The sequence below is a fragment of the Crassostrea angulata genome, chromosome 10 (assembly GCF_025612915.1).
Source record: "Crassostrea angulata isolate pt1a10 chromosome 10, ASM2561291v2, whole genome shotgun sequence".
Classification (NCBI taxonomy): Eukaryota; Metazoa; Mollusca; class Bivalvia; order Ostreida; family Ostreidae; genus Magallana; species Magallana angulata.
In genome coordinates, this window is record NC_069120.1 from 12,304,187 (window position 1) to 12,330,935 (window position 26,749).

Here is a 26,749-nt window from a genome sequence, read left to right on the forward strand (position 1 = left end):
TTTAAAGGTTTCCGTCGGTTGAATTTATATTAATTTTATAAGAAGAAGTTAATAAATGAATGCCTGTTCGAACACAGGGTCGGCGTACAAAATTAATGAAATATGATAAAATGATGCTCTAACTTATTATCTACTTGGAACATATAACATCTAAAAAGTTATGAAGTTTTATCAGATTTATTAATATCTATATGTTAAAAAGATATTTTTTCTTCGTAAATCAACGTAACACGGATATTATAATAATAATGATTAATAAGTACTTTATGATTTAAAACTTAAAATGTGGTTTTTTTTCAATCGTTTTTCTTTTTAAAGGTTCTTGTATGAAATGACAATATTTACATAATGGTTTTGCGTTATTTTGCGAAAATTACGCGTTATATCGCGAAAGTTTTGCGTTTATTCACAAAAGTTACGCGTTATATTACGAAAGTTTCGCGTTTATTTGCGAAACTAACGCGTTATATCGCGAAAAAAATATTTTTTTTACCTACGAAAATGAGCTCAATGGGCTTTCGTATTAGGGAGGCTTTTTGAATAAGCAACCAAAATTTGAGTGTCATTCGTTGAGTTATAAGCGAGTTACAGAGCTTACAATTCTTTGCAATATAAACAAAGCTTTTTGAATTTTGAATTTTGAGGCGAAAATTTCAGTTTTAGACCTAAAATGAATGTGTTGAACGTTAGAAACTATTTCTTTGTGCTTAAAATGAATAAGACGAGAGACAAATCAGCTAAGATTTTTTAATGGTATATTGAACCTGTGTGAACAAAAACAGGACACGAGCCTTGTTTACATGACAAAGAAATGTGAGCCATGTTTATTGTTTATAACTCTACGACGGATTCTCAAATTTCTGCACTATATCTGAAAAATGAAAGAGAAAAGTATGTACCAAAATTTTATCTTTTTTGACCAAATATTGTCTAATTCAATGAGCTTTTTTCCCCAAACAATGTGAGCTTATTAAGCAGGTTATGTCAATTTATCAGTATTTTTAACAAGAAGGCTAAACCTCCTGGTTATTAATTCCTATATATTTATCTACATAAGAAAATGTACATTCATACTTCATATATATTTTGTACAAAACCATTACAATTGTTTATTTTTTCCTCTACTCACATTAAAGTGTAAGTTGTGTGTATGTTTGTAATATTCTCTTGCTGTAAACTACAACCAAAGAGAAAAAAAATTAACTGTTCAACACCCCAGTTTAAGGGGCTAATTACCAACCTAATCAGTCAGTAGGGGATTAAATCACTATCATCAAATTTTCAAAGGTATATAAATACCCAGAAATTTTGCAACTATTAACTACTTGTAATGTGTGTTTTATAAACTAATGGCATTAAAATCAGAAGTTATTAACCACAAGGACAATCTATGATATAAACATTAACAGAGTGTAGAAGCAATTATTGGCTCAAATAAGGACATTTTTTAAATTCGGTTTTGTGTGATAAAATGTAGTAGTTTTATTGAGTGTATCTCTAGCTGTCCTGAGAAAGTGACCTGACTTAAAAGAGAGTCAAATCCTCATAACAGGGCAAACAGGCAAACAATAATTATCGGCAAATATGTACAGTAATATCCATAAAATGTACATTCCATACATTCCAAAGAGTTTGCTACAAAATGAAGCTTGATTCAACATGAAAACATAGGTAATCATAGATTACTAAGCTCACCGAGACGGAGCATCACCCTTATGAGACATCACCTTCATAAGACCACCTTTATCATTTTATATGAAAATCATACTTTATGATCTTGGATATTCATGGATTCTGTTTTGACAAAATATTGTATATCATCTGATAAATTTTTTTATGATAATCATATGTTAATATGTTAATCAATACAATGATATAAAATTAAATATTGCATCATGTCATATTTCTAATATAATATATATCATATAATAAATAAAATACCGTAATAAACAAAAATGAGATTTGATATTGTAACGTATGATATGACATTGTATTGTGTTATACCTTATTGTATTTGATCACATAATAAAATATCATAAAATATAATACAATATAGTATCATATTACAATATCATATTACATAATACATCATAACACTGAAACATATTATATTGTAAAATATAGAATGATATTGTATTGAATGACACTGAAACATATTTGATACATTATATGATATTATATCATATAATACAATATAATTTGATTCCAAATTGTATCTTATCAAATGATACAATATTATGTGATATGGTAAAATATTATAAAATACATTATTATATTATACATATTGCATCATATGACACAATAAAATATATTACAATATCATATAATACAATTTCATGTGATATGATAATATATCATATAAACCAATATCATATCATACAATATCGTATGATACAATATTATATAATATTACAATATCATATAATACAATTTCATGTGATATAATTCTATATTACTGAAACCAATATCATATTATACAATATTGTATGATACAATATTATAGAATATACATTATTGTATCATAGGATACAATATAATATTTTGCAATATCTTATATAATTGTATCATGTGATAAAATAATAAATTAAAAATACAATATAATATTATACAATATTATATCATAATATACAATACTATACATAACAATATCATGATACATAATCATATCATAAAATATCAAAAAAATTGATACAATATCATATCGTATCGTATAACTTTTTATAATATAACATATGATATCATATTGTATCATATCAAACAATATTGTTTCATATCATACAATACTTTATCATAGGAATCATGTTATATCATTTATCAACAAACACATCTATCTATCGAGCTGGTTTGAGTGAGGTAGGAGATTTCTTTAGCATCCTTGATAATGGAGATCAGGCTCTGCTTCTGAAGCAACCTCTGCATTTAATTTATAATAAAGTTAAATCAACTATGCAAGCTATCATCTATAAAACATGTGACCTGTTCCAAAAAACTAAACCTCATCCAGCATCCGAAACCTATGGCTCAGATTCAGCATTCAAGCCCATCAGCTGCATTTGTATCATAAGACGCATCATCCATGCAATTTTGGTGAAGTTTGGACCAGTAATAACTAAGATATCATCATCAGAGGGCACTAGCAATTAAAACCTTAACTTCCTCCAGCATCCGCAACCTATGGCTCAGATTCAGCATCCATGCCTGTCAGGTGCATCTGTATCATAAGACACACCATCCATTCAAGTTTGGTGAAGTTAGGACCAGTAACTAAGATTTATTTTTTAGCATCCTTGATAATGGAGATCAAGCTCTGCATCTGAAGCTACCTCTGCGATTCATTCATATTACAGTTAAATCAACTATGCAAGTTTGAAATAGTACTATCATCTATTAAACATGTGACCTGTTCCTAAAAACTTAACTTTATCCAGCATCCGAAACCAGACTATGCATTCAAGCCTGTCAGGTGCATCAGTATCATAAGACACACCATCCATGGAAGTCTGGTGAAGTAAGGACAAGTAATAACTAAGATATCATCATCAGAGGGCACCTGTTTCAAAAACTTTATCTAACCAGCTCTTAAAACCTTAACCTCCTCCAGCATCCGAAACCTATTGCTCAGATTCAGCATTCAAGCTTGTCAGGTGCATCAGTATCATAAGACGCACCATCCATACAAGTTTGGTGAATTTAGGACCAGTAGTAACTAAGATATAATCATCAGAGGGCACCTGCAACAAAAACTTAACCAGCTCTTAAAACCTTAACATCCTCCAGCATCCGAAACCTATTGCTCAGATTCAGCATTCAAGCTTGTCAGGTGCATCAGTATCATAAGACGCACCATCCATACAAGTTTGGTGAAGTTAGGACCAGTGGTAACTAAGATATAATCATCAGAGGGCACCTGCAACAAAAACTTAACCAGCTCTAAAAACCTTAACCTCTTCCAGCATCCGAAACCTATTGCTCAGATTCAGCATTCAAGCTTGTCAGGTGCATCAGTATCATAAGACGCACCATCCATACAAGTTTGGTGAAGTTAGGACCAGTAGTAACTAAGATTAATCATCAGAGGGCACCTGCAACTAAAACTTTAACTAGCTCTAAAAACCTTAACCTCTTCCAGCATCCAAAACCTATCGCTCAGATTCAGCATTCAAGCTTGTCAGGTGCATCAGTATCATAAGACGCACCATCCATACAAGTTTGGTGAAGTTAGGACCAGTAGTAACTAAGATTAATCATCAAAGGGCACCTGCAACAAAAACTTTAACTAGCTCTAAAAACCTTAACCTCTTCCAGCATCCAAAACCTATACCTCAGATTCAGCACTCAAGCTTGTCAGGTGCATCAGTATCATAAGACGCATCATCCATACAAGTTTGGTGAAGTTAGGACCAGTAGTAACTTAGATATTGCTATCAATGGACACCCACAACAAAAACTTTAACCTGCTCCAAAAACCTTAACCTCCTCCAGCATCCGAAACCTATACCTCAGATTCAGCACTCAAGCCTGTCTGGTGCATCAGTATCATAAGGCACACCATCCATGCAAGTTTGGTGAAGTACAGACCAGCAGTAACTAAGATACTGCTATCAAAGGGCACCTGCAAGAAAAACTTTAACCTGGTCCAACAACCTTAACCTCCTCCAGCATCTGAAATTTAGGACCCAGATTCAGCATCCAAGTCTTTCAAGTCCATAAGTAGGTCCAGATGCATCATCCATGCAAGTTTGGTGAAGATAGGACAAGCAATAGCTTAGATACAGGACCTGCAACGAAAACTTTAACCAGGTCCGGACGCCGACGCCGACGCCACCGCCGACGCCGAGGGTATAGCATAAGCTCTCCTTGACTTCGTCTCGGTGAGCTAAAAATCTGAATGAATTACTGCAAGTACAACCATACTTTTGGGTGAATGTTTTCATTTTTATGACATGCACAATTTAAAAATTGTCTCTTACCGCTTCTTCTCGACTCATGACTGGTTTCGCTTCCAATCTCTGTAGATGGTTGGGGACAACATCTGAATTTTTCTCCAACTTCTTTTTAGTCTCCTTAGAGCTACAATTATCATAATAAACTAGTAACCAAATGTTAATTTGAAATCTCTTTTAAATATCCATAAGAAGCATTTTGACCTCTAACAATGACCATGACCCATACATGTACTGACATTGACCTTTTAATTGGACAAATCTTATAAAGCTGAAAAAGCATTGTCTCCGTTAAACTTGTAGTCAGAAACATAGGTAATCACAGATTACAAAGCTCACTGAGACGAGGCATCACCTTTATGAGGCATCACCTATAAAGGACCACCTTTATCATATTACAGTAAAACACGCTTATAACGAAGTCCTAGGGACGGACAATTTAACTTCGTTATAAGCGTAATTCGTTATATCCGTCAAGTTTACAACATGAAATAGAGTCTTGGGGAATGAAATTCACTTCGCTGTAATCATCAATTCATTATAAGCATTTTCGCTATAACTGTGTTTTACTGTATATGAAAATCATACTATTAGTTTATGATCTTGGATATAAATGAATACTGTTTTGACACAATGTTAAATGTTAAAAAATTGTATGATAATCATATGTTCATTTCATACGGTATTATAAGATACAATATTCATCAATACAATAATATAAAATACGATATTCATCCTATCATACTTGCAATATATTTCATATAATACAATTAAATACTGTAATAAATAATGATGTGACATGATATTATACACATGATATGACATTGTATTGTATTGTATTGTATCATATGATACTTCGTAACCTTATCCAGCATCCTAAACCTATGGCTCAGATTCAGCATTCAATCCTGTATGGTGCATCAGTATCATAAGACGCATCATCCATGCAAGTTTGGTGAAGTTAAGACCAGTAGTAACTAAGATATATTCATCAGAAGGCACCTGCTCCAAAAACTTTAACCAGCTCTACAAACTTTAACCTCCAGCATCCAAAACCTATGGCTCAGATTCAGCATTCAAGCCTGTCTGGTGCATCAGTATCATAAGACACACCATCCATGCAAGTTTGGTGAAGATAGGACAAGTAATAACTTAGATATTGCTATCAAAGGCCTAGGGCACCTGCACCAAAAATTTAACCTGCTCCAAAAACCTTAACCTCCTCCAGCATCTGAAATTCAGGATTTAGATTCAGCATCCAAGTCTGTTAAGTCCATAAATAGGTCCAGATGCATCATCCATGCAAGTTTGGTGAAGATAGGACAAGTAATAACTTAGATACAGGACCTGCAACAAAAATTTTAACCAGGTCCGGATGCCAACGCCAGGGGTATAGCATAAGCTCCCGCTGACTACATCTCGGTAAGCTAAAATTTGGTTAAAATTGGGGGCAGATATATGACCATACCAAATATAGTCCTTTGGACCAGCACTGCCTACCAAATGTTTTTCTTCCCAAATATTACATGTATCTCATGTAACCGAGCCAAGTTTTATTTTTACCAAATAATGAAATAAAATGTTGACTACTTGTAAAAAATAAGCATCATATAAATAAAATCAATCTGAAAATACAATGTATAAATTTTTTATGAATGAATTACACATAACTGCAGTGTATGATACCAAAATTGGGGGGTGTTTTTTTTTATTCATGTCTTATTTCTAACTAGAATAAGAGTATCATTAGTACATACAGAGTAATATAATTTACCTTAGACCTGGAGTCTCATTTCTTCTTAACCTTTCTAAACCAATCTAGAAATGAATTACCAAAAACAAATAATAAAGAACAGTATGAAAATTTTAAAATGTTTATTTAAAGGGAAAAATTACAATGTACTGAAAAAGGAAATGAAAAATAATTAACCTATTTCAATCATTCATAATAAATCCATTAAGGATCTCTTTTGGTCCCATTTCACACTTGCAAGTAAATCTACAAGTATAATGTACACACCTCTCTTGAGATCAGCTGCTTGGCAGCATAAGTCAGCTGTTTGTGTTGCTTCATTCCCGTGAATCTAGCCACCTCCTCCATGTTTCTATAAGGCAATAAAAAATTACGTTTTTTAATACCTATTTTTGAAATTTAAAATTATACAAATGCGTCTTACTACAAGTACTAGATATGCACCTATGTTGCAAAACAGAGTAAAAGAGAAATTCTTCTGACCTTTTTTCTAATTTGTTTTTGATTGAAATTCTATGGCGTATACAAATTTTCATGCCTCAAATTTATGATTTCTAGTGCTAGATAAGTTCATAATACTTAAAAGTTTTATGGGAATTTTTCCAGCGGTACACTTTACTTGTGATAAAAAAATAGTCAATTATTTACTTTTACTGGTATCACTTGGGGTATCAGTGCTTCCAAAAGAAGAACTATGGGCACTGTTTACAGTCATAAACCTTTCATTATGTACACAAATACTTAGACATAAGGACTGGGTCAAATCAAATTAACAAAGCATTAGGCTTTAGAAGGGAAGAGTAATGCCAGGTCTATTGTGTATCAGATCTCACACCAACCACACATAAGTAGGTTTTACGTGTTATATTACTTCACAGTTCTTTCTGTTGCCATTCAAACAATCATCTATTTTATGTCAGATCAGGGAACTAGAGAGAGTGTAAAAGATGACTTGATTCTTCAAGATTTTCCCTCTAGATCAAAATAATTCAAAAACTTCAACAAAAAAATTCATTGGTGAAATTTGATTTCTGAATAATTCATTATTCGTGTTTATATGTAGTGTTAAGGATATTTTAACAATGTTAAAAGCTGAAATATCACAAAACTTCAAAAATTTTGAAGACAGCCAAGATCCATAAGGTGTTAATGAAATATAGTCTGTTTGTGGCTGCATGATGTTTTCAATTTTTTTAACTCTTTCTCTCTCTCTCTCTCTCTCTCTCTCTCTCTCTCTAATATCCCTATCAATACTAGTGGTCAAGTATATATATACAACATACGGGTCTAGGACATAAGTGTACTGGCCCTCTGGTGTTTTCTCCTGGTTGTAGGTCATGTTGTAAGCAATCATTGTCCTGATTAGCTGTGCTAAGTCTTCCTTCTCCTTCACACTGTATAACTGGGTGTTAACCTTGAAGTTTGTCAAATAGAGATTTCTTGTGATTATACATGTACATTTCTACAATACACACATGTTAAACAGTATGTGAATTCATACATAAAGCTTATTCTGGGTATCTAATCACTGACACATGGTTTGAAGAAACTGATATTTCAAGAGAATAATTCAAATAATTTAATTACAATTTTCCTTGTTAACTGAAGCAACATTCAAACATGTCACAACAAATATATTGAGATCACAGCTTTTTAAAGAAATGCCTTAATCAAATCTTAACAGTCTTTAAATTTAAAATGACCAATAAAATGAATCAGACTTAAAATCATTTTGTGTACTACTGACAGGCCGGAGGTTTGGCTGTATGATTTCCAGCAGAGGGGGAAGGATCTCCATGACAACGTCTGTTTCATTGACAAACATACGAACAGAGGGCAGCATGTCGGACATCAGTGAGGTCACCAAGTTTCCACTCTTCTGTCTCTGTAAGAACGCCTGCAACAAGAACTTGCAATCTTAAACAACACATACTCTATAATTAGAAAGGTGCTATAGACATTACATCAATGTATCAATTCATTTACATTTCAACAAATTCAATTGACATGCAAATCTTATACATGTATACGTGTATAATCTAAAGTCAGGTGATCTGAAAGAAATCAGAAGTATTTGAAATCTAAAGCATAGAACTGACTTGACCAAAATAAATGTTAACTTGTACTCACATCTTGATCAGCATGGGGATATTGAATTCTTTGAGTCTGATTGGTAGCAAACAAAAGGTGAAAGGTCACTGTTATGTAGGGTATGTAAGGCATGATGCTGTAGTTCTGGGTTGATGATATCTGGGAGTTCAAGAGGTCAGTGAAACACAGCCAATCATTGGCTAGCACCAGCTATAACATTGGAGTTGAAGGCTTTAATAAGTTGATACAAACAATATAACTTTCTACAAAATCAAAATAAATTTTTATGCATATCTTTGAATGTTTTAAAAGAGATGCAGAAACACAAACATAAGATGCCCTAGCCTTTGAAGCTAACATCTAGGATATCAAATAAGAAATATCTTGGATATCTAATAAGAAAATAACAATGGAAGTTAAATTTCACAACCCTCACATTTAAGTAAACTTACCCCTTCCATTTTAGGATCTTTAAACTTGCATTCTAAGTAATTTTCAAACATCCCTTGAATAAGCTTTGAGTATTCTCCTGTACAGTGTGCAGCATGTAGAACATTCTTAAACCTTCACAACAAAGAACATTTTTAGTGAAATTCAAATGAAAAAGAAAGAAAAAATGCCTGCGTAATTTAAGCTCTTCATAATTCACCACAATTCAATTCTACAAATGTAAACCTAATCCAACCTAAACTTACCTTGATTCTAGAGAAAGATTATCATTCTTTTTCCAGTCTTGTCCTTGAATATCATGTAAACTTATAAATTTGTTTCTGAAAAAAAAATTGAAACAGATTATTAAAATTCAACTCATCAGATCACTTTTTGTAAGACAATAAATACATGTAAATGTGCAACAAGAGATGTTTGTGAAACACTTATGCCCCCTCCCTTGAAGATCTCTGTGAAGAAAATGAATGGAAACTGCAAATAATTGGAATTATTCGAAGTCCAAGGGGCATAATTCTGTCAAAAATTGCTCCATCATACCCAATATCAAACTCGACCTAGATATTCATATGATAAACCTGTTTACCAAGTTTCATTGAAGTAGGTGCAACATCTGCAGAAAAAATGAACAGACACTGATAATGAACCGACGGACAGATTGAGTAACCACCAGATAGCAGCAAAGCAATATGCCCTCTCTTCTTTGAAGGGGGTCATAAAAACTTACAAGGTAATTGCTCCCTGCTTGTATTGCAAGACTAATATACTTTGGGATTATTCAGAGTCCAAGGGGCATAACTCTGTCAAAAATTGCTCCATCATACTTTGGATTTCAAAGACATAATTTCAACTTACTTTTTTTGTCTTGGCAGTGAGAATATCTCATACCACATTGAGAACAAACTTTTGTTGGAATCTTTCTGGCCAACATTCATAGTTTGGACAGTCCTCATTGTCAACTCTTTTTTCTGTCTAAAGCAAAACTAGAAAAAAAAAGCAATAAAGAACATTATTGTTGAAAAATGCTGATCCATGATAAAGAACACTAAAATTTTAAAAGCACCGATACAGGGAAATAATGAAGTTGCATTCAAAATAAATTTGCGCTCTGCAATCTTCATTATTTTTACAAATGTGAGGAGGATTTGCTGCCTTACTTGCAGTGTATTTATACAGGACCTGATGTCGTTTTCTGTCTTGTTACACAGAGCCAGCAGTGTGTTCAGATCTGTCCGCAAACTCTGCGACTTTGCTACCTATTAATGCAAATCCAAGAGAATTCTAATTTTTCACAATATTGAATTGAGTTAAAAATTAATTTGTACTTTTGTACATATCTCATTGCAGACAATTGGATTTATTTTCATTTATGGGGCCTTTTTTTTTCACGGTAAAGCAATCATTCACCTCTGAGAGTCTACTGGCCAGTCTGGCTGGCTCAGTCTGCGGAAAATTAATCACCAAAGCATTCATTCTCAGTTGTCTCAAGGCTGGAACATACCTGGTAGATACAGGTGAGAAATGAAATATTTTAATGGTTGTATAATTTTAAATATGAAATTGCGTTTAAAGTCTTCAAACAACATTTCACAGGAAAATGCACGCTCACTGATCATTGCAGATACAAATAATGGGCCGGAGAAGAATGCCCTCATCCTTCTTCTTCTTTTTTTGGCCTGGTTCATCTGATCTTTTCACGAAATTCAAAAGAATGTTGATGACGGCCTGCAAAATTAATATTTCCTCTTTTATTTAAAATAAAAAACAGGGTTAAGCACATCAAGTAATGAAAATACAAGAACACTGCCACTATTAAACAGTGACAATGTTTAAGATAAATCTCTAAGAGTGCAGCATATTATCTGTATTCTTTTTTATGCTAAGAGGTAAATGTTCACATGATAAATTTATCTCACCTGAGGTGACCCATCAATTTCATCAATCACCAGACAGTTGGGTCGGGGGTCCGATTCTAACACTGACTTCATCTGAGTTGCGGCCTCTAGTTTGGTTTTGAACACATCAGCACTTCGGTCATCACTGGTATAAAAACAGGAAATTGAAAAACGTGCCAGAAAAAGTATGAATACATGTATTATTAATAAAATATTTAATCAACTCCAAATTTTTTCTGTTTTCTATATCTGTTGGATTATAATCACTGTAAAATTTTGAAATCTTTCATATGCATGATTATATAATATGAGTACCTAGCATTCATTTCCACCACATTGTAGCCACAGTGTTTTGCTATAATATGTGCCAGAGTTGTCTTTCCTAAACCAGGTGGTCCATTCAGGAGCACAATCTGTAAAGTAACCCTTTGTTGATCAGTTACTGAATACAATGAGATAAAAAGCTAAAATTTTAGTCAAAAGTATTTACTTCATTTCAAAAGTGATTTAAAACAATATTGAATTGCATGTAACATTTTTATTTTACAAAAGATTATCACAGAAAGAATATTTACAGATTTAAGCTAAAGAGCATAATCACTATATTTTTAGATATAAACTTAGATGGAAGAAAAAGATACAAACTTTCTGCACTGGTCTGTTATGTTTATCCAATTCATCAATGACTTCCGGTAAAAATTTCTTCTTTTTTTGTTCTTTCTCTTTTCCCTTTTTGGACATTTCCTTCTTCTTTAATTTGACATCTTTTCCAAACACCACATAATCCCAAAGCTTTAACCAGTGTAACAAAGTCCTATTTATAGACTGAAACAAGCAAAAGGACCTTCAAGATTTTCAATGACCACAAACTTTGCTTATTTGACATTTGCATAAACTGTAGTACCCAGTATTCATTCATACTGTTTGTCTATGCATTTAAACTTCCAAATATACCAACTAACTACGGTAATAGAAATACTGTATTTGTAAAATTGAAGATTGGTTTTCCTGTCTAAGCTATCTTAAATATTGATAAAGGTGTTCATAAATGTCAGATTTGATATGTATTGTAATGGGTTGTAGACTCATTGTGATAATCTAATATAAATATTCCATAAAATATAGCATCTGTCGTATATGCATGGCTGTCACACAAAGTACATTGTTGTCTGTTTTATAATGAGTGCAGTAAATCCAGACAGGTATCTATACTGACCTCGTCACTCAGGAGATCGGTGTAGGTCTTGGGGGCAAACTTCTCCACCCACAGCAGTTTCTCTGCTTCATGGTTCACTGCTTTCTCTGCCTCATCATCTTCATCTTCACTCAGTCTCTCCGACAAGTCCCTGTTTGGTAAATGATGTTTTCTGTATCAACTATCCTATGCATGTAAACAGTACCTCATCTTTCTAAACACAAAGCTCTTACTTCTTTATAACATTCAATATGAAACAAGAGACACATGTATATCTAATGGACATGAGAAAATGTGACCATCATCACTCACTGTTGTATTCTGCTATTGGCTAAATCACAAATTAGTTTTTATAACATAATATTACATAAATGTCAAAAAATAATGTGTGTCAAAAAACCTATCAATTGCTAAATATTCCATTTAACATTTGTAGTTTAAATATGACTGTGCAGCCAAGTGACTTATATTTCATAGCAGAAAATTAAATAAGAAGATATTGTACTGTTTGTAAAAATATGTTCGTTTCATTAATGTACCTGTTGATTTCCTGTGTAAGCATTTCTGCCTCTGCCATTAATTTTTCTTGTCTCTGTAGAAAAAGCAATATATATAAAAAATAAGCAGTACGTAACACAACTCAAAAATCATAATGAACTTATATGTACATTTCTTCACCAAGAAGCTTTATATTTATACAATGTTACACGTACATATCTAATATAGTTGTATATAAAAATAAAGTATCTCATATTATAAATACAGTCAAACTTCATAATATCAAACTAAATTGGATTGTTTAAAACCTTTGAGATATCTGAGTATTCGAGATAGAAGGGTAGAAGGGTTAAATACTAAAAAATTAGTTGTTGGGACTTCCAAATCACTCTGACATATCATTTGTATTTGAGATATCAATGTTTGAGATATCGTGGTTCAAATGTATATCTTTATACAAAGATTTCTCTGAAAAAAATAAAACATTGATTTCTTGTGGTGTCAAAAATTAAAAATTTTACCAGTTTCTCTGCTTGTTCGCGCAGTGTCTCAAAAGAAACCGAGAGAAGCTGGCTTGTTTTCTTTCGTTTTCCAATATCTTCGAACTGAAAAACAAATTCAACAACACTTTTATCATCAATATTAAAGAGCCATGCTATGAAAATGTATCATTAAACTTTGTAAACATAGCTTTGTTTTGACAAAACACAAAAAGTTTACCTCTTTTGTCATAGCTATTTCATCTTTGAGTTTTATATAAAACATTTCCCCATCTGAATTTGTTGTGCACATGAAATCTCCACTTGGGATTCTTTTGTGAACTCTAGGTCTCTCTAAATCATAATCTACATGAACATATACAAAAATACTTTAATAAGGATCCTATCTCCTCCATGTGTATGTTCATGAATTCAAAGTACATGTATATCTATTCAAACTAGTATTCATACTAAATATGAAATAGTGTTCAAAACATGTTGAGTACATTTTCAATATTTTTTTATTCAAACAATAATAATAGTAATAAATTCCTGGGGGTTTTGTGTAGGTATTAAAAGAAAATTTATCAATTTAGTGAACTTACCATCTATCAAATCAGTAGCTTTTCTTTCTCCATTCTGATGAGTATACTGCCTGCGTATGTCAGTTATTCTTTTATCTATTCCATTAACAGGAGGAGGAGGGATATCAAATGCTTCAGTTCTAGCTTTCTTATTCTGTCTCTCTGTAAATTAAGTTGGTATTTCAGTACATGAATTTCCTATTGCGATAAAATGTAAAATCAACATAATTTATTGAGTAAATGCTCTGTCCCTTTTTCATGTAAATTAATTGACATTACAGATATATGTTAAAAAACATAACACTAAAATTTTTACTTATTAATTATGCGTTAATTATGGTTGAAAAGGATAAATAAGCATTAACTTGGGGTGGAATGCTGCACAATTATTTTACACATTATGGATAATAGTACAGGGTATTCTGGAATATTATCTCCCTTGTTTGAGGACACAGTGCTTCTGGTACAGAAAATGTTCTCTACATTTAAAAAACTTGCTGATTCAAAAATATTATTGTTAACTATAAACTAAATATTTTGATATTTGAACACTGTAAAGAAATACATTACTTAATGTTGGGAAATCTTCATCCTGATCAGACCCTGACAAGTTGGCATACTCGTCTTCACTTCGGAGTCTTTTTTCGGACCGCTGATGCGTTCCATTTGACAATCTGCCACCATTTGATGGTTTTTCTGGGCTGTCAAACGGTTCTATAGCACTTGAATTAAGGTCTTTTGCAGTCTTAACATTGGGACTATCAAATTTTAAACTTCTCTTTGGTTTGCATGGTGAATAATTAGGTGCTGTAACAATTCCACGAAATGAAAATAAATAATGATAGCATGAAAATTATGTAAATAAATCTATTTGATTGTTTGTGGTGATTTACATAGAACATATAGACTTTTAATAACAGTCCCAGGAAATACTTTCCACCAGCATTGAACGAAAAACACCGAATCACTCAAACAGTGAACTGATTAACACGCTGTTTATATGAAGAAATTTAAGCATCAAAGATAAAAAATTTCTAATCTCTCATGTTAAACAGAACTGTTAATATATATAAATTACAATACATACGTTCGAAATCTTGAAGAGCATCTAATTCATCTGCATATTGTGAATCAAAATCATAATCGTCCATTTCAACCTCTCCCGCGTTTTTGTTTACTCGAAAACCAATTATCTTGATAACGAACCCGATCAAAATTAAAATCTCTCTCTCTCTCTCTCTCTCTCTCTCTCTCTCTCTCTCTCTCAATTTTTTTAAATGTTCGCACTGTACAAATATTTATCCGGTACTAATTTCCGATCTAGGAAGATGCATACAAAAGCAGGTAAAATACGCCACAGAAAAGGGTTTTATCCACACACAAAAAATATAAGATATAAATGTGGAAGTCATTTAATTAAGATGTTTGCAAGAATGTAACAAATGTAGTCATTCGATCCTATTTTATCTATCATTTTGGCAACTAAACAATGCACTCAGTACACAAATTATTATTTTTAAGGTATTTCGACCATCGAAGGACATAATGTTTTAATATATTCCTGATTGATTTACGATATCGGCATTAAGTGTTATTGATTTACGGCTTTGTTTATATTTCTTGATTCTAGGCTATGTTGTAACGCATTTAAAGTTATGTAAAAAAAAAAAATCAATAATTTAGAGAGTTGTTTCACTTAAAATTCAAAGAAAAAACTAATAAAACCGTATTTAGGGATTCTTATCATTCAATTCAATTCAGTTTATTCACTCAAACCATGAAATGTTACATGAGGTCAAACAGTATACACAATTCAAATGTCAGAAGTACATTTTATATATTAGGAAATAAATTAATGTTATTTTCATATTTCTTTTCTTCAAAATCTTGTATTTTTGCCCTTTTGACGAGACAATAATTTCAGTAGACTAATTTTCAATATATTGGTTTTGTAACCTTTATTTTGAAAATGTAGAAATCCACTTTACATTTACAGCATTTTGTTCAGACCAAATATTTGAAAAACCACATATATCTTAGATATTTTTAACACCTGCAATCCATGAGTTTGACATATTTCCCCTTTGGTATTACAGGACCAAAAACTTATATAAAACAAATACAATTTTGCTTACAGGGTATGCAAGCAATTTGGACCAGTAGGAAATCATTCTGTTATATACATTGATACAAAAAGGGAAACGACCATATTCATCCTATTTTACCTGGCACTGTAATTATTTCTTTGGAGATTTCGGTAGGATTGGAACTTTGGTGATTCATGTGGGATATGGTGGTGGCCACATTACAGAAATTGCTACCTTCGTCTCATTCATAACCCACATAAATCATCAAAGAAAGCATTTTATTTTTTATATTTACATCTTTCTTTTAACATATAAATAAATTTTTTGTAAAAAGTAAGTAAAAATTCACTAAATTACTGTTGATTTACATCAGTACGTTAGCTTAAAGAAACAGCCAAATCGTCTCCTATGGGAATTTGAGTCTGATATCATCATGATAATTTCGTGCAGTCCGGGATTTTTCTTAGGTCGCTGTAGGTTTGGACCAATCGACAAATGGGGCGTGTAGATTTATTTCCTGTCAGTTTCAGTCGCTATAGGTTTAGACCAATCGATAAACGGGGCGTGCATATATCAGTCTGGCTGTTTCTATGGAGCTATGAATTTACTTTAAGTTTCCGTAAGAAATGGAGGGAATCATACTCGGTAGATGTAAATATATATAAGTGAATTATAAATGTACCCATTTTAGTGAGTTTGAAAAATTACTTTAAAGTTATAGACAATTTACAAAATGCACTTCAAATGTTATAAAATACATACTTGCAGATTCAAATGGGCTACACTAGTTTTTAAAGAACACGAAAAAAAGGGATAATTATCATTGTGATTAATTTTGGTAAAGATTGCTTTTATATATGGAAATTTGTATTTACAGGTATGTGATGATTAATGGATGAGCAGTCGTCGTTATAGTTGCTTTGATAGCGTACATGTGTTATGTTATACAAAATGAAAGAAACTGTTTGCAACACACCAATATTTAGTTCAATTAGGCAGTGTAGATGTTGATCTTCATATTCTAACAATTACATGGATTTAACCATAAAAACACCAAGGGCGGAGAAAAATTCAGGCGCCTCGCCTGAATATTATACATGTATACAGGAGACTTACTTTGTGTTTTTAAATAGCAAGTCCATAATTAATGTCGGAATGTGATTCTTTACATAATATATAATACTACATAGATAGTAATGTTTCATAAATATGTCCAATTTAACTTTTGAAATTGCAAGATTTGTGACCACGAACGCAGAATTTGTTTTGGTAGTTTTTTTTTTAAAGAGTAAACTAATTGGTTTTTTTTATTTTTATATATATATATATATATATATATATATATATATATATATATATATATATATATATATATATATATATATATATAAAATATGTTTCTATGTCAAGTGGACAGACACAGCCATTGACATGAGAAGTACTTTTTTCCCGCCGAACCTACAGAAGGCCGATCGTCTGCGTCATTGACACCGTTTATTGACAAGTCATTAAAGTGTTCTAAATCTGATACAATGCAAGATATTTATGTACAAATATCGAAAAATAAAACAAAACGGAGATTATATGACCTAAACATCAAAGAAAGAAATAGATGGGATCACTTTTCACGCTTGAAAAGGTATAGAAAAGCAGAAAAGATCTTTTACTGACATTTTGATAACGTTTAATTTGTTTCATGTGACTCGTTTAGCAAAAGTTTTGATCTGGATAAAAACTCAATAATCAGGGGCAAGGGCGAACTGAAAGAATTCCATCACTACAAAAGCTTGTCTAAATAAAATCAAACTCACAAAATTGTATTCCCCCCCCCCCCCCCCCCTAAACAAGCCAAAATAAAAACATAAAAGAAGACCACATTATGGTGGAAACAGTCAGATACAAAAAATCTAAGGAAAGATAAATAGTTAAGTTTGTGATCTCCAAAACAACAACTTAATTCCTATCTTGAAAAATGTATGAGGAGTTATCCTTACAATAGGAGTACCCTAAATACAACATTGTGCGGGGAAAAATATCAAGTTCAACAGCTGGCATTTTTTCCTTAATTATCAAATATCAAAATCTCCAAATAATATGCACATCTCTGATATATGTACAATTGATATGCAAGACAACAACTTCGTATCTTGAAAAATGTAGGAGGAGTACAATTGGGGTACTCTTTTAATAGCTGCCCGCCCGCCATTTTCATTATTTCAATAACCGAATTTTTCCTTTGGAAAACCCGATTAAAAATGACAGGTATGGTCTTCCATATGACCGTTAGTGACCGAAAGGAATTTTGACTTAGCACACAAAATGATAAGTACCAAAACATACTGGATGAAACTGGATTGATGCGGATGTGACTGCGTTCTTACTGTTTTAGGGTTACTAGACCGAGCAGAATCATTCAAATAGGTCAATGTTCCATTTGATAAAGTGGTTTTTGTTTACTTTCTCCAGTGGGCTGTCCTCACTCTATGATACGCCTCAGTGACAGAGATTCCTGGACCTTGATCCGAATGATACAGATACAAAGAATTCATATTCGATGTACATGCCACCGGTCTGATAATATTTAAATGATAAAAGTGACATGAATATTAATTTAGTTGAAGGGCAATACTGAATTCTTTTGTTTTTCAAACACAATATTGACATTACAGTACATATCCATGCGGATTTTCATTCTAACTCAAATTAAGCTTTATGGTAAAAACAACAAATAAAAATCAAAATGTATTCAATGAACATGTACTCACAGAATTACTGGTAATTTTAAGACGTATGTACAATAACTTTTCATTGGTGTTCTCTCTAATTATCGCCTTTTACGCAGATAGGATGAAAAGAAGCAAGACAGAATGTAATTATATAAATAGCAGCTTTTTCACATGATTCAGTATATGTTAGTTGTTTGTTTTTTGTTTTGTTTTGTTTGGTTTGGTTTTTTTATTTATCATTTCTTCGCAAAATATGTTTGCTATTTAATTGTACAGCTGTGCTGCGTTGTGGTTTATTTTTGCCTTTTTATTTTACATAAAAATCCTTGAATAGTCATTCATTAGACTGTATCACATGTGATGCTTGTAAACATTGATAAACTGACAACACTCTCCCACACTCAGTGCTTGTTTTTATCCCATGTAATGGTGTGGATGGGTACAATTAATCGTACGTGTTATAAATACCTAAAACACTGATATGTCTTTCTTTTTCCTTTTTACAGTATTAAGCGATACTTGGGGACAGCTTCGTATTCATGTATTTTCTAATACAATCGGTAAGCCCATCCATTCTCAACATGGTTTGTGCATGGGGTTTTTTTCACCGTAATATGGGAACATCGATGTCACTTGATGTTTTTAACTAATTTTATGCGTTGTAAATGTACTAAACTAAAAGTTTATTGAAATTTCTATGTTGTATTTCTTATTTTCTTGTTGATGAATGAAACATTACACTTTTTTTTTAAATATCATTCACTTGTATTGTTATATCAATTTATATAGGACAGACAGGTAAATATATCTTGTCAGGAAAAAAAATCCCATGCACAAATGTATAACAAGTTTAGTATTATAAACAAATTTTAACTTTGAACTTTTTACTTTCTGAAACTAATACATAACACCTATTCATTTTTCATTATCGTTTGTGTCACAAAGATACAGGTCGACAAAGTATGGCATGCTGTTACAGTCATGATGTCACTAATTAAAATACGCTCCTCTCTGACGTAACGTAACGTATCAAAGCGAATTAAAAAAAAAAAAATGTAAACAGCTGCAAACGTAACTAGATACCCGTGGTTGAAAGGCTCGCCTGAGACCTCTTCAGCATTTACCAGAGTTCCTTATCACAAGGTCTATAACACAAATGTTCACAAGCGCCCGCTCTGTTGAACAGGCCGTTGTTGGTGTACCCTACATGTAGCTCTTTGATAAAATAAATCAAAATGAGAACAATCTTTTTCTGTAATAGTTAAAATACAGAAAAAGAATTTATAAAACTGTTGGTTTTTTTTTTTACACTTGACTAGTTTGTTCATAATTTATCACTGTATGTGAAAGCAATATATTAACATCCCCCCCCCCATGAAAAAAAAATCACTCGCTTTATTTAATTTCACTGGCTGAGATAATGGAAGCTGTAGTACATTGCTAGCTTTTGTTACGCATTAAACGTCTTATTGCAATATAAACTGCGTAAAATGACATAAATGGAAAAGGTTCTATATTTCAAACATACCTAATTATTTTTTCTATTTTTTTTTAGCGCAATCGTGCATCTAATTTATGAGGACATATTAAAGAAACACATATTAAAAGGGTTAGAGCCAGATAAATGATAGAAATGTTTTTGTTCGAATCACTGACGTCATGCAAAATTTAAAAAAAAAAAAGAAAAACGTATTAAAAGTTTATCAATTTTCTTTATTTGTTTTATTACTTATGATTTGTTTAGAAATATTTTTCTTAATCTCATTTACCAAAATACAACAGTGACAAAAATTATACTTTTAAAGTTTTTAAAGTTTATTTGCAAATGAATTGGAATTATATCACTTTGCTAGATGGCTATGTATACTAGAGTAAGCATGGACTTTATCGGTGGTTTTGGTGAACGTCTTCTCAAAACAGAACCAGAGACCAAAATCACATGCATTGTCTTATCTCTAATCAAATCGTGAAAATCGAATTCTGATTCTATATTGTAAACTTCTATAAAAAACATAGTTTTGTTTCAGATATTAAAAATGTCTGCGATTACTATTAGTACAGTAAAACACGCTTATAACGAAGTCCCAGGGACGTCCAATTTAACTTCGTTATAAGCGTAATTCGTTATATCCGTCAAGTTTACAACATGAAATAGAGACTTGGGGAATGGAATTCACTTCGCTGTAAGCGTCAATTCATTATAAGCGTGTTCGCTATAACCGTGTTTTACTGTATGTACTTAACTGCTAAAGGCAAAGTTCAACAATACATGTAAATTTCGGTACATACTAGTTGGCTCCCATACAACATCGCCAATTAAGCAGCACTTATCGTTAGGTCATCTGATAACGGGATGCCCCGCCCACATCCGTGTCATGCGATGCAGCATCCTACTATATAAAGGGAGGCTAAAATCAGAATCGTCAACGGAAGATCATTCACAGGCAATTTGGGAGCACCTTGTTTAGGGACCAGAAGGAGGGGAGCATCATGTCTTTGGCCAGGTTCTCGTTGTTGATTTTGTGTGTAGTTGTGGCTGTCAGCACCTCACCAGGTAAACATCTTACATTTAATTAATTTTAATTTTTTATAATGTCAATTTCCACGACATTTTTTAAACAGTTACAGCTTTATTCTGATAATTGAAAACTTCCGAACATTTTGTGGGGTTTTTTTTTGTTCATTTTATAATAAAATTGAATTATTTTTTGTATCTATAGTTAAATAACATTCTATTGTTTTCATATGTCCGCGGATGTATTTTAAATATATTTTCTTAATATACTTATTTTTTCCCAATGTCTGAAGTATGTCCAGATGAAGATGACTTTCTGTGCATATCAGACGGTTACAGCTCCTGCTTCCCAAATTCATGGAAGTGTGACGGCGAGCCCGACTGTGACGGAAATGTGGATGAGCAGGGATGTCGTAAGTATTTTCGAACACGTTCAATGACTCGGTTAACGCATACGGCGCATGCTTAAAGATGCCCAAAAGACAGGATCCTGTCAATTTCTGTGTTATATCTCAAGCATGGTTATTCAATTTGAACAGCTCCAGTCGTCTGCGATGCGGACGAGTTCACATGCGACAACGGCTGCATACCATCGGCATTCGTCTGTGACGGAGACTTGGATTGCTACGACGGCAAAGACGAGGCCACTTGCCCAGTACAGTAAACTCGGTTTGTATTTCATAGTTTCTGTTTACTTCGGAATGGAGATGGCTCAAGCACATTCCAAGCACGTACATATATTTGTATTTGTTTTTTGCTAAGCAATTTCCTGTCTTTGCAGATCGATCTGATGAATAGAAGCTCAACATAAGAGAAACGCGAGAGCGCCACCTAGTGCCAGGCTTCTTGCCCCCACAATGCCTTCCTGTGTTCTTATCAATTATCATCGATTTCTCATTTCACGACTGAATTTCCATCCTGTCAGTTATCATCTAGAGACAATTGTTATGAGAATATTTTTTATTTATTTTGTTGTTTTTTTTTATCGTCAAGGTGTTGTTTTTAATTTTTATAGAGGAAATAATTTATTTTTGGTCTATACTGATTAATAAACCTACAAAAATTCAAATTGAAGTGTGTGTGGTTTTTTTTTTCTTTATTTGTGCTTTACAGGTTAAAGATATGTTTCATTACGAAGTTTGTATTTGTTTTTGCAATTCGCACTTTAAAAAAAGGGTTTTTCTGAAAGAATACCCCGCCGCATGAAATTAATTGTATTTGCAATATGCAATTATAAAACGAGATGTAATATGAATACACTCTTGTATTGATTTATAAACGGTGAATTGATTTATTTCTTTTCAATGAGAGTTCAAGCCAATTGAATTGAATTCATTTTCTCAAAGTGCATAAAACAAAACAGAGAAAATGATAATATGGATGAAAATCAATACAACGTCGAAGAAGATGTATTAAAACAGAGGAGTATACAATTTATACTGTATACATGTAGTTTATCTCGTAAAGAGATAAAACTCTACATTGTTCATTAATTAATTTTTTTTAATGTTTTCGTTTATATAACATATTTGGAAACTTACAGGCCTTTTGGTGTCTAATATACACATGCAATGATGGCTTAACACAGGGACGTATATACTAACGTGTTATATAAGTTTCTGGCTAAACATCTCTACTTTTTTTTTCAAAGTAAGATGCAGAGTGTATAACATGAAGGTAATCCTCCTTAATATCATTTTCTCAAAACTGAATATTTTCATATGTCTAGGTTAACAACATATTAATACTTATTCAATTCTCCGCATTTGCGTCCTTTGGATATTATTTTAACTACAATTTTTTTTCAGTTTTTTTGTAATCATTCAATCTATTTAAAAGTATTAAACGTCTATCAATGTATTGTTAATTTAATTATTACTAGATGTACAAAAGTAGACCAAAGATTCTTACCCTCAATTTTGCTATTTTCAATTTTTCATTTACATTTAAATGATACGCGGTGAAGCGTCGTCGGAAACCCTGCATGGCCAGTCACGCATAACACTGTTAATAGCCTACCATACGCAGATCTACGTGGGGGGGGGGGGGGGCATTTTACAGTTCCTTAATTGAACCAATATCCCCTTTAAAAAATATGGACTTAAATTGTAAGTAAGTAGAAAATATGTTTTTTTTAGGGGCGATAATGCCACCTTCCCCTGAAAAAAAAAAAACGCTTTTACATAAATGTATGATGAAAGATCTTTAGAGTAAGGCCTAACAAAAATTGTTTAGGGTAACACTGGTGAAAGAATTAGGTTAGGTTGGTAGTTTTTTTTTTTATTATTATTTTATCATATTTTTGAGCATATGGGGGCACAAATACGAATATATAATCCTAAGAATATTTGTTTGTGTCATATTTGAAAACGGGTTTTTAATAGAAATATATTCAAATAATATAAAAATCACAATTGAATAAAAACAGACATTTAGAAATGATAGGATTGGTGAATTTGTGTAGGTTAGGTCGGGTTACCCTAAACACACAATATTTTTTAAGGTCTAAGTACAATTTTTCAACCTTGAAAGATTAAGATAAACATTTTCAATGGCGTTCATATTTTCGAAAGAAAAAACAAAACGAAAAATGAAAAAAAACAAAAACCTAATGTCATTCGAAACTCGGGTTGCTCTTTGCACAACAAGCCTTCTGGCACTACAAGTGAACCAAAAACTTCTTAATATTGGAATTCGAAATACTATAGTAGCATTCGTATCTCGACGAAAACTCTATTTTCAATAACATTTACTTGCAGTTTTATTTTCATTCGGTCATCTTCGGAACAATTATAAAATTCTTAAATACATGTTAAAACATAGTGTGACTCGATGCACTCATCAGTAACTTTATTCAGTGCTCGGTTTGGGATTTTTTTTTTTTATCATAAATCATCTTCGCTAGCCAAGGGCTCCTGGTCCGCACCGTTCCTCGATCACGGACAAGGTTCATGAGGAGCGGATCAGAACCCCTTGGCTAGCGAGGATGTTCATAGATATTGCCCCTTAACCGAACCAACATTTCGAGAGTAAAAAAATCAAAATGTGTATCGGGTGATTAACTGAGTGGAGAACAACAAATATAAGATACAGGTAAGCTATTATAAAGGTTGTTTCCTATAGGAAAAGTATAAATCATATATTGGGGTTTCTTCGCCTTTTCTCGTTTCTGCATGCATTGTGATGACAAAAACTTGTGTTTAAATAATTTTAAGAGAGAGGATACTTAACTTTATGTCACACAACACCTGTTATGACGTGTCATTACATAAGGGTACTCCATATACCTTGAACCCAAGTTGTCAAACGTACGTTTTGTACTGTAATAGACCTATTGTATCATCTGATATCATAAAGAACATGAACTTTATCTTAAACATAATCCATAAATATTTGCCAGTAAAATGGAGCGCGTCCTAAAATTGGGTTCTGGTTGCATGTTTTTTACCTTCGTTGACAAACACTTAAGAAGGCTTAGATGGTCTTGGCCACTTTTAGACTTTATTGATCTCCTTTAAAAGAAGAGCTCTATGTAAAGATATAGGAAAATCAAATTTAAAAGTAAAAACTTGAAAGTTTTATTTGAAAAATGATAGTAAATTGGAAGGAAACAAACATATTTAAAAACGTAGGTAGATCCTATGGTTAATCTGCTGACTATCCAGCCTCCTTAACTAGAACGGTAGAACTAGTGGGGGCGTGCTGGTTTGTTTGTTTGTTTGTTTTGGGGGGGGGCGGTGGACATAATATAGTGGGCTAAATAAAAAGATTTTTAAAATTGACAATGACACAATTTAGACAACAACCATTTAAACGAGCACAGCGTATTTCATACAATTTTCAAGAAACATTTTAACAGAAGTGATGCTAACTTTTTTGATAGGATAAATGTTCATTCAAACAATCTTGATGATACATGAAAAAATAACATTTTGCGATAGCAGAGTGTCAATGACATCGGTGGAATTTGTGCGTGTCAGTGACATGATCGTATAACGAGGAGCTCATTGTTGATGACACACATCTTCTTATCTAGGGGCATCATGATCAGTCAAAAAACGTTGTCCAGGTCAACCATATAAATAGGTATAACATACAGGTATAGCATACGTGTGTGAGTATAAGTCGGGGGGGGGGGGGGGTAATTTTCATATACACTGTACGTTTTCCTTCAAACAGAATCACAGGTGCTTGAGGACAGGACCACCCCACTCTCATCCATCCCCCACCTTTTAGTAGACCCCCGGGACTTTACTTATTTTTTCGTTAAATTATCTTTTCATGACATAATTATAATCCTATATGTATACAATCATTCCACAAAATTACTTAAAACAAACATTTTGGAAAAAAAATCATATCCCCTCTATATATTATACAATATTGTATATATAATATAGGAAAGGTGTATTCTGCATTGTAAATTATTATGTCCTTTTTACACAAACTTGCATTGGATGACGAAGCGTTTTGATTACTTTTTTTTGGAAAAAGAACATCGCTTTCAGTCAAACGTTTGCTTCTCGATCATCAAAGATTGGAATCGAAATATTTTAAAAGTGATATCTTGAGATAGACATCAATGTGGATGAAAAAGTATCATGTCCAAAATATTATCTTCGTTTAATTTGACAAATTTAAACTTGACAATATACAAAGTGCATTTTTTAAAAACACTTTTTTATGTCTCCCCTTTCAAAGGGGAGACATATTGTTTTTGTCGACTTTCTTATTCTTCTTCTTCTTCATCCAAATTTGTCCAGGCCGTAACTTAAATACCCTTTGACATTAAGACTTCAAACTTGGAACATAGGTAGATGGTACTAAGAAAGAGTGCACGCCACAAAAAGTTTTGACCTTGACCTATTTTGTTCTTCAAGGTCAAGCTTTTCATAAAAAATATTGTTCGGACCATAACACAAGACTCCTTTAACATACAGACTTTTAACTTGTATCATAGATAGATGGTATATAATCTAGTTGAACCTTACCAAAAATTTTGACCTTGACCTAGAATTTTTAATTCAAGGTCATATTAGAAAAAAAACTTCATTGTTCAACTTCTGAATATTCTTTGACAGAAGGACTTCAAACTTTAAACAAAGAACACTAATAATACACTTAGGTGTACTATTAAATAATATTTGACCTTGACCTTGTTTTACTCAAGGTCAAATTAAGAAAATAATAATAAAATTTTGTCTGGGTAATAACTTTAATACCCTTTGACATTAAGACTTCAAACTTGGAACATAGGTAGATGGTACTAAGAAAGAGTGCACGCCACCAAAAGTTTTGACCTTGACTTATTTTGCTCTTCAAGGTCAAGCTTTTAATTAAAAATATTGTCCGGACCATAACACAAGACTCCTTTAACATACAGACTTTTAACTTGTATCATAGATAGATGGTATATAACATAGTTGAACCTTACCAAAATTTTTGACCTTGACCTAGAATTTTTATTTCAAGGTCATATTAGAAAAAAAACTTCATTGTTCAACTCCTGAATATACTTTGACAGAAGGACTTTAAA

General features: G+C 32.4%; 2 protein-coding genes across 4 annotated transcripts; one reads left to right on the plus strand and one right to left on the minus strand.

Annotated features, from left to right (window-relative positions):
• Nucleotides 1-925: 925 nt before the first annotated feature.
• Nucleotides 926-15,072, minus strand: LOC128168081 (chromosome transmission fidelity protein 18 homolog). The gene is made up of 23 exons (XM_052834172.1): nt 14,973-15,072; nt 14,456-14,692; nt 13,907-14,047; nt 13,543-13,667; nt 13,344-13,427; nt 12,864-12,916; nt 12,346-12,475; nt 11,775-11,954; nt 11,445-11,542; nt 11,151-11,274; nt 10,844-10,959; nt 10,642-10,735; nt 10,392-10,490; nt 10,090-10,217; nt 9,483-9,557; nt 9,240-9,351; nt 8,827-8,997; nt 8,444-8,593; nt 7,980-8,110; nt 6,964-7,048; nt 6,718-6,761; nt 4,971-5,070; nt 926-1,177 (listed from the first exon to the last, which is right to left on the minus strand). Exons 1-23 carry the CDS (start codon nt 15,034-15,036, stop codon nt 1,100-1,102), a joined length of 2,619 nt encoding a protein of 872 aa, XP_052690132.1. The 5' UTR covers nt 15,037-15,072; the 3' UTR covers nt 926-1,099.
• A 6,021-nt stretch (nt 15,073-21,093) lies between these two features.
• Nucleotides 21,094-22,287, plus strand: LOC128166743 (very low-density lipoprotein receptor-like). 3 transcript variants are annotated; one of them, XM_052832076.1, is made up of 4 exons: nt 21,094-21,252; nt 21,498-21,626; nt 21,753-21,882; nt 21,995-22,287. In XM_052832076.1, exons 1-3 carry the CDS (start codon nt 21,189-21,191, stop codon nt 21,875-21,877), a joined length of 318 nt encoding a protein of 105 aa, XP_052688036.1. In that variant the 5' UTR covers nt 21,094-21,188; the 3' UTR covers nt 21,878-21,882; nt 21,995-22,287. The 3 variants fall into 3 exon arrangements, with proteins under 3 accessions (XP_052688036.1, XP_052688037.1, XP_052688039.1); XM_052832077.1 differs by having other exon boundaries at nt 21,753-21,879; nt 21,996-22,287; XM_052832079.1 differs by having other exon boundaries at nt 21,507-21,626.
• Nucleotides 22,288-26,749: the final 4,462 nt, after the last annotated feature.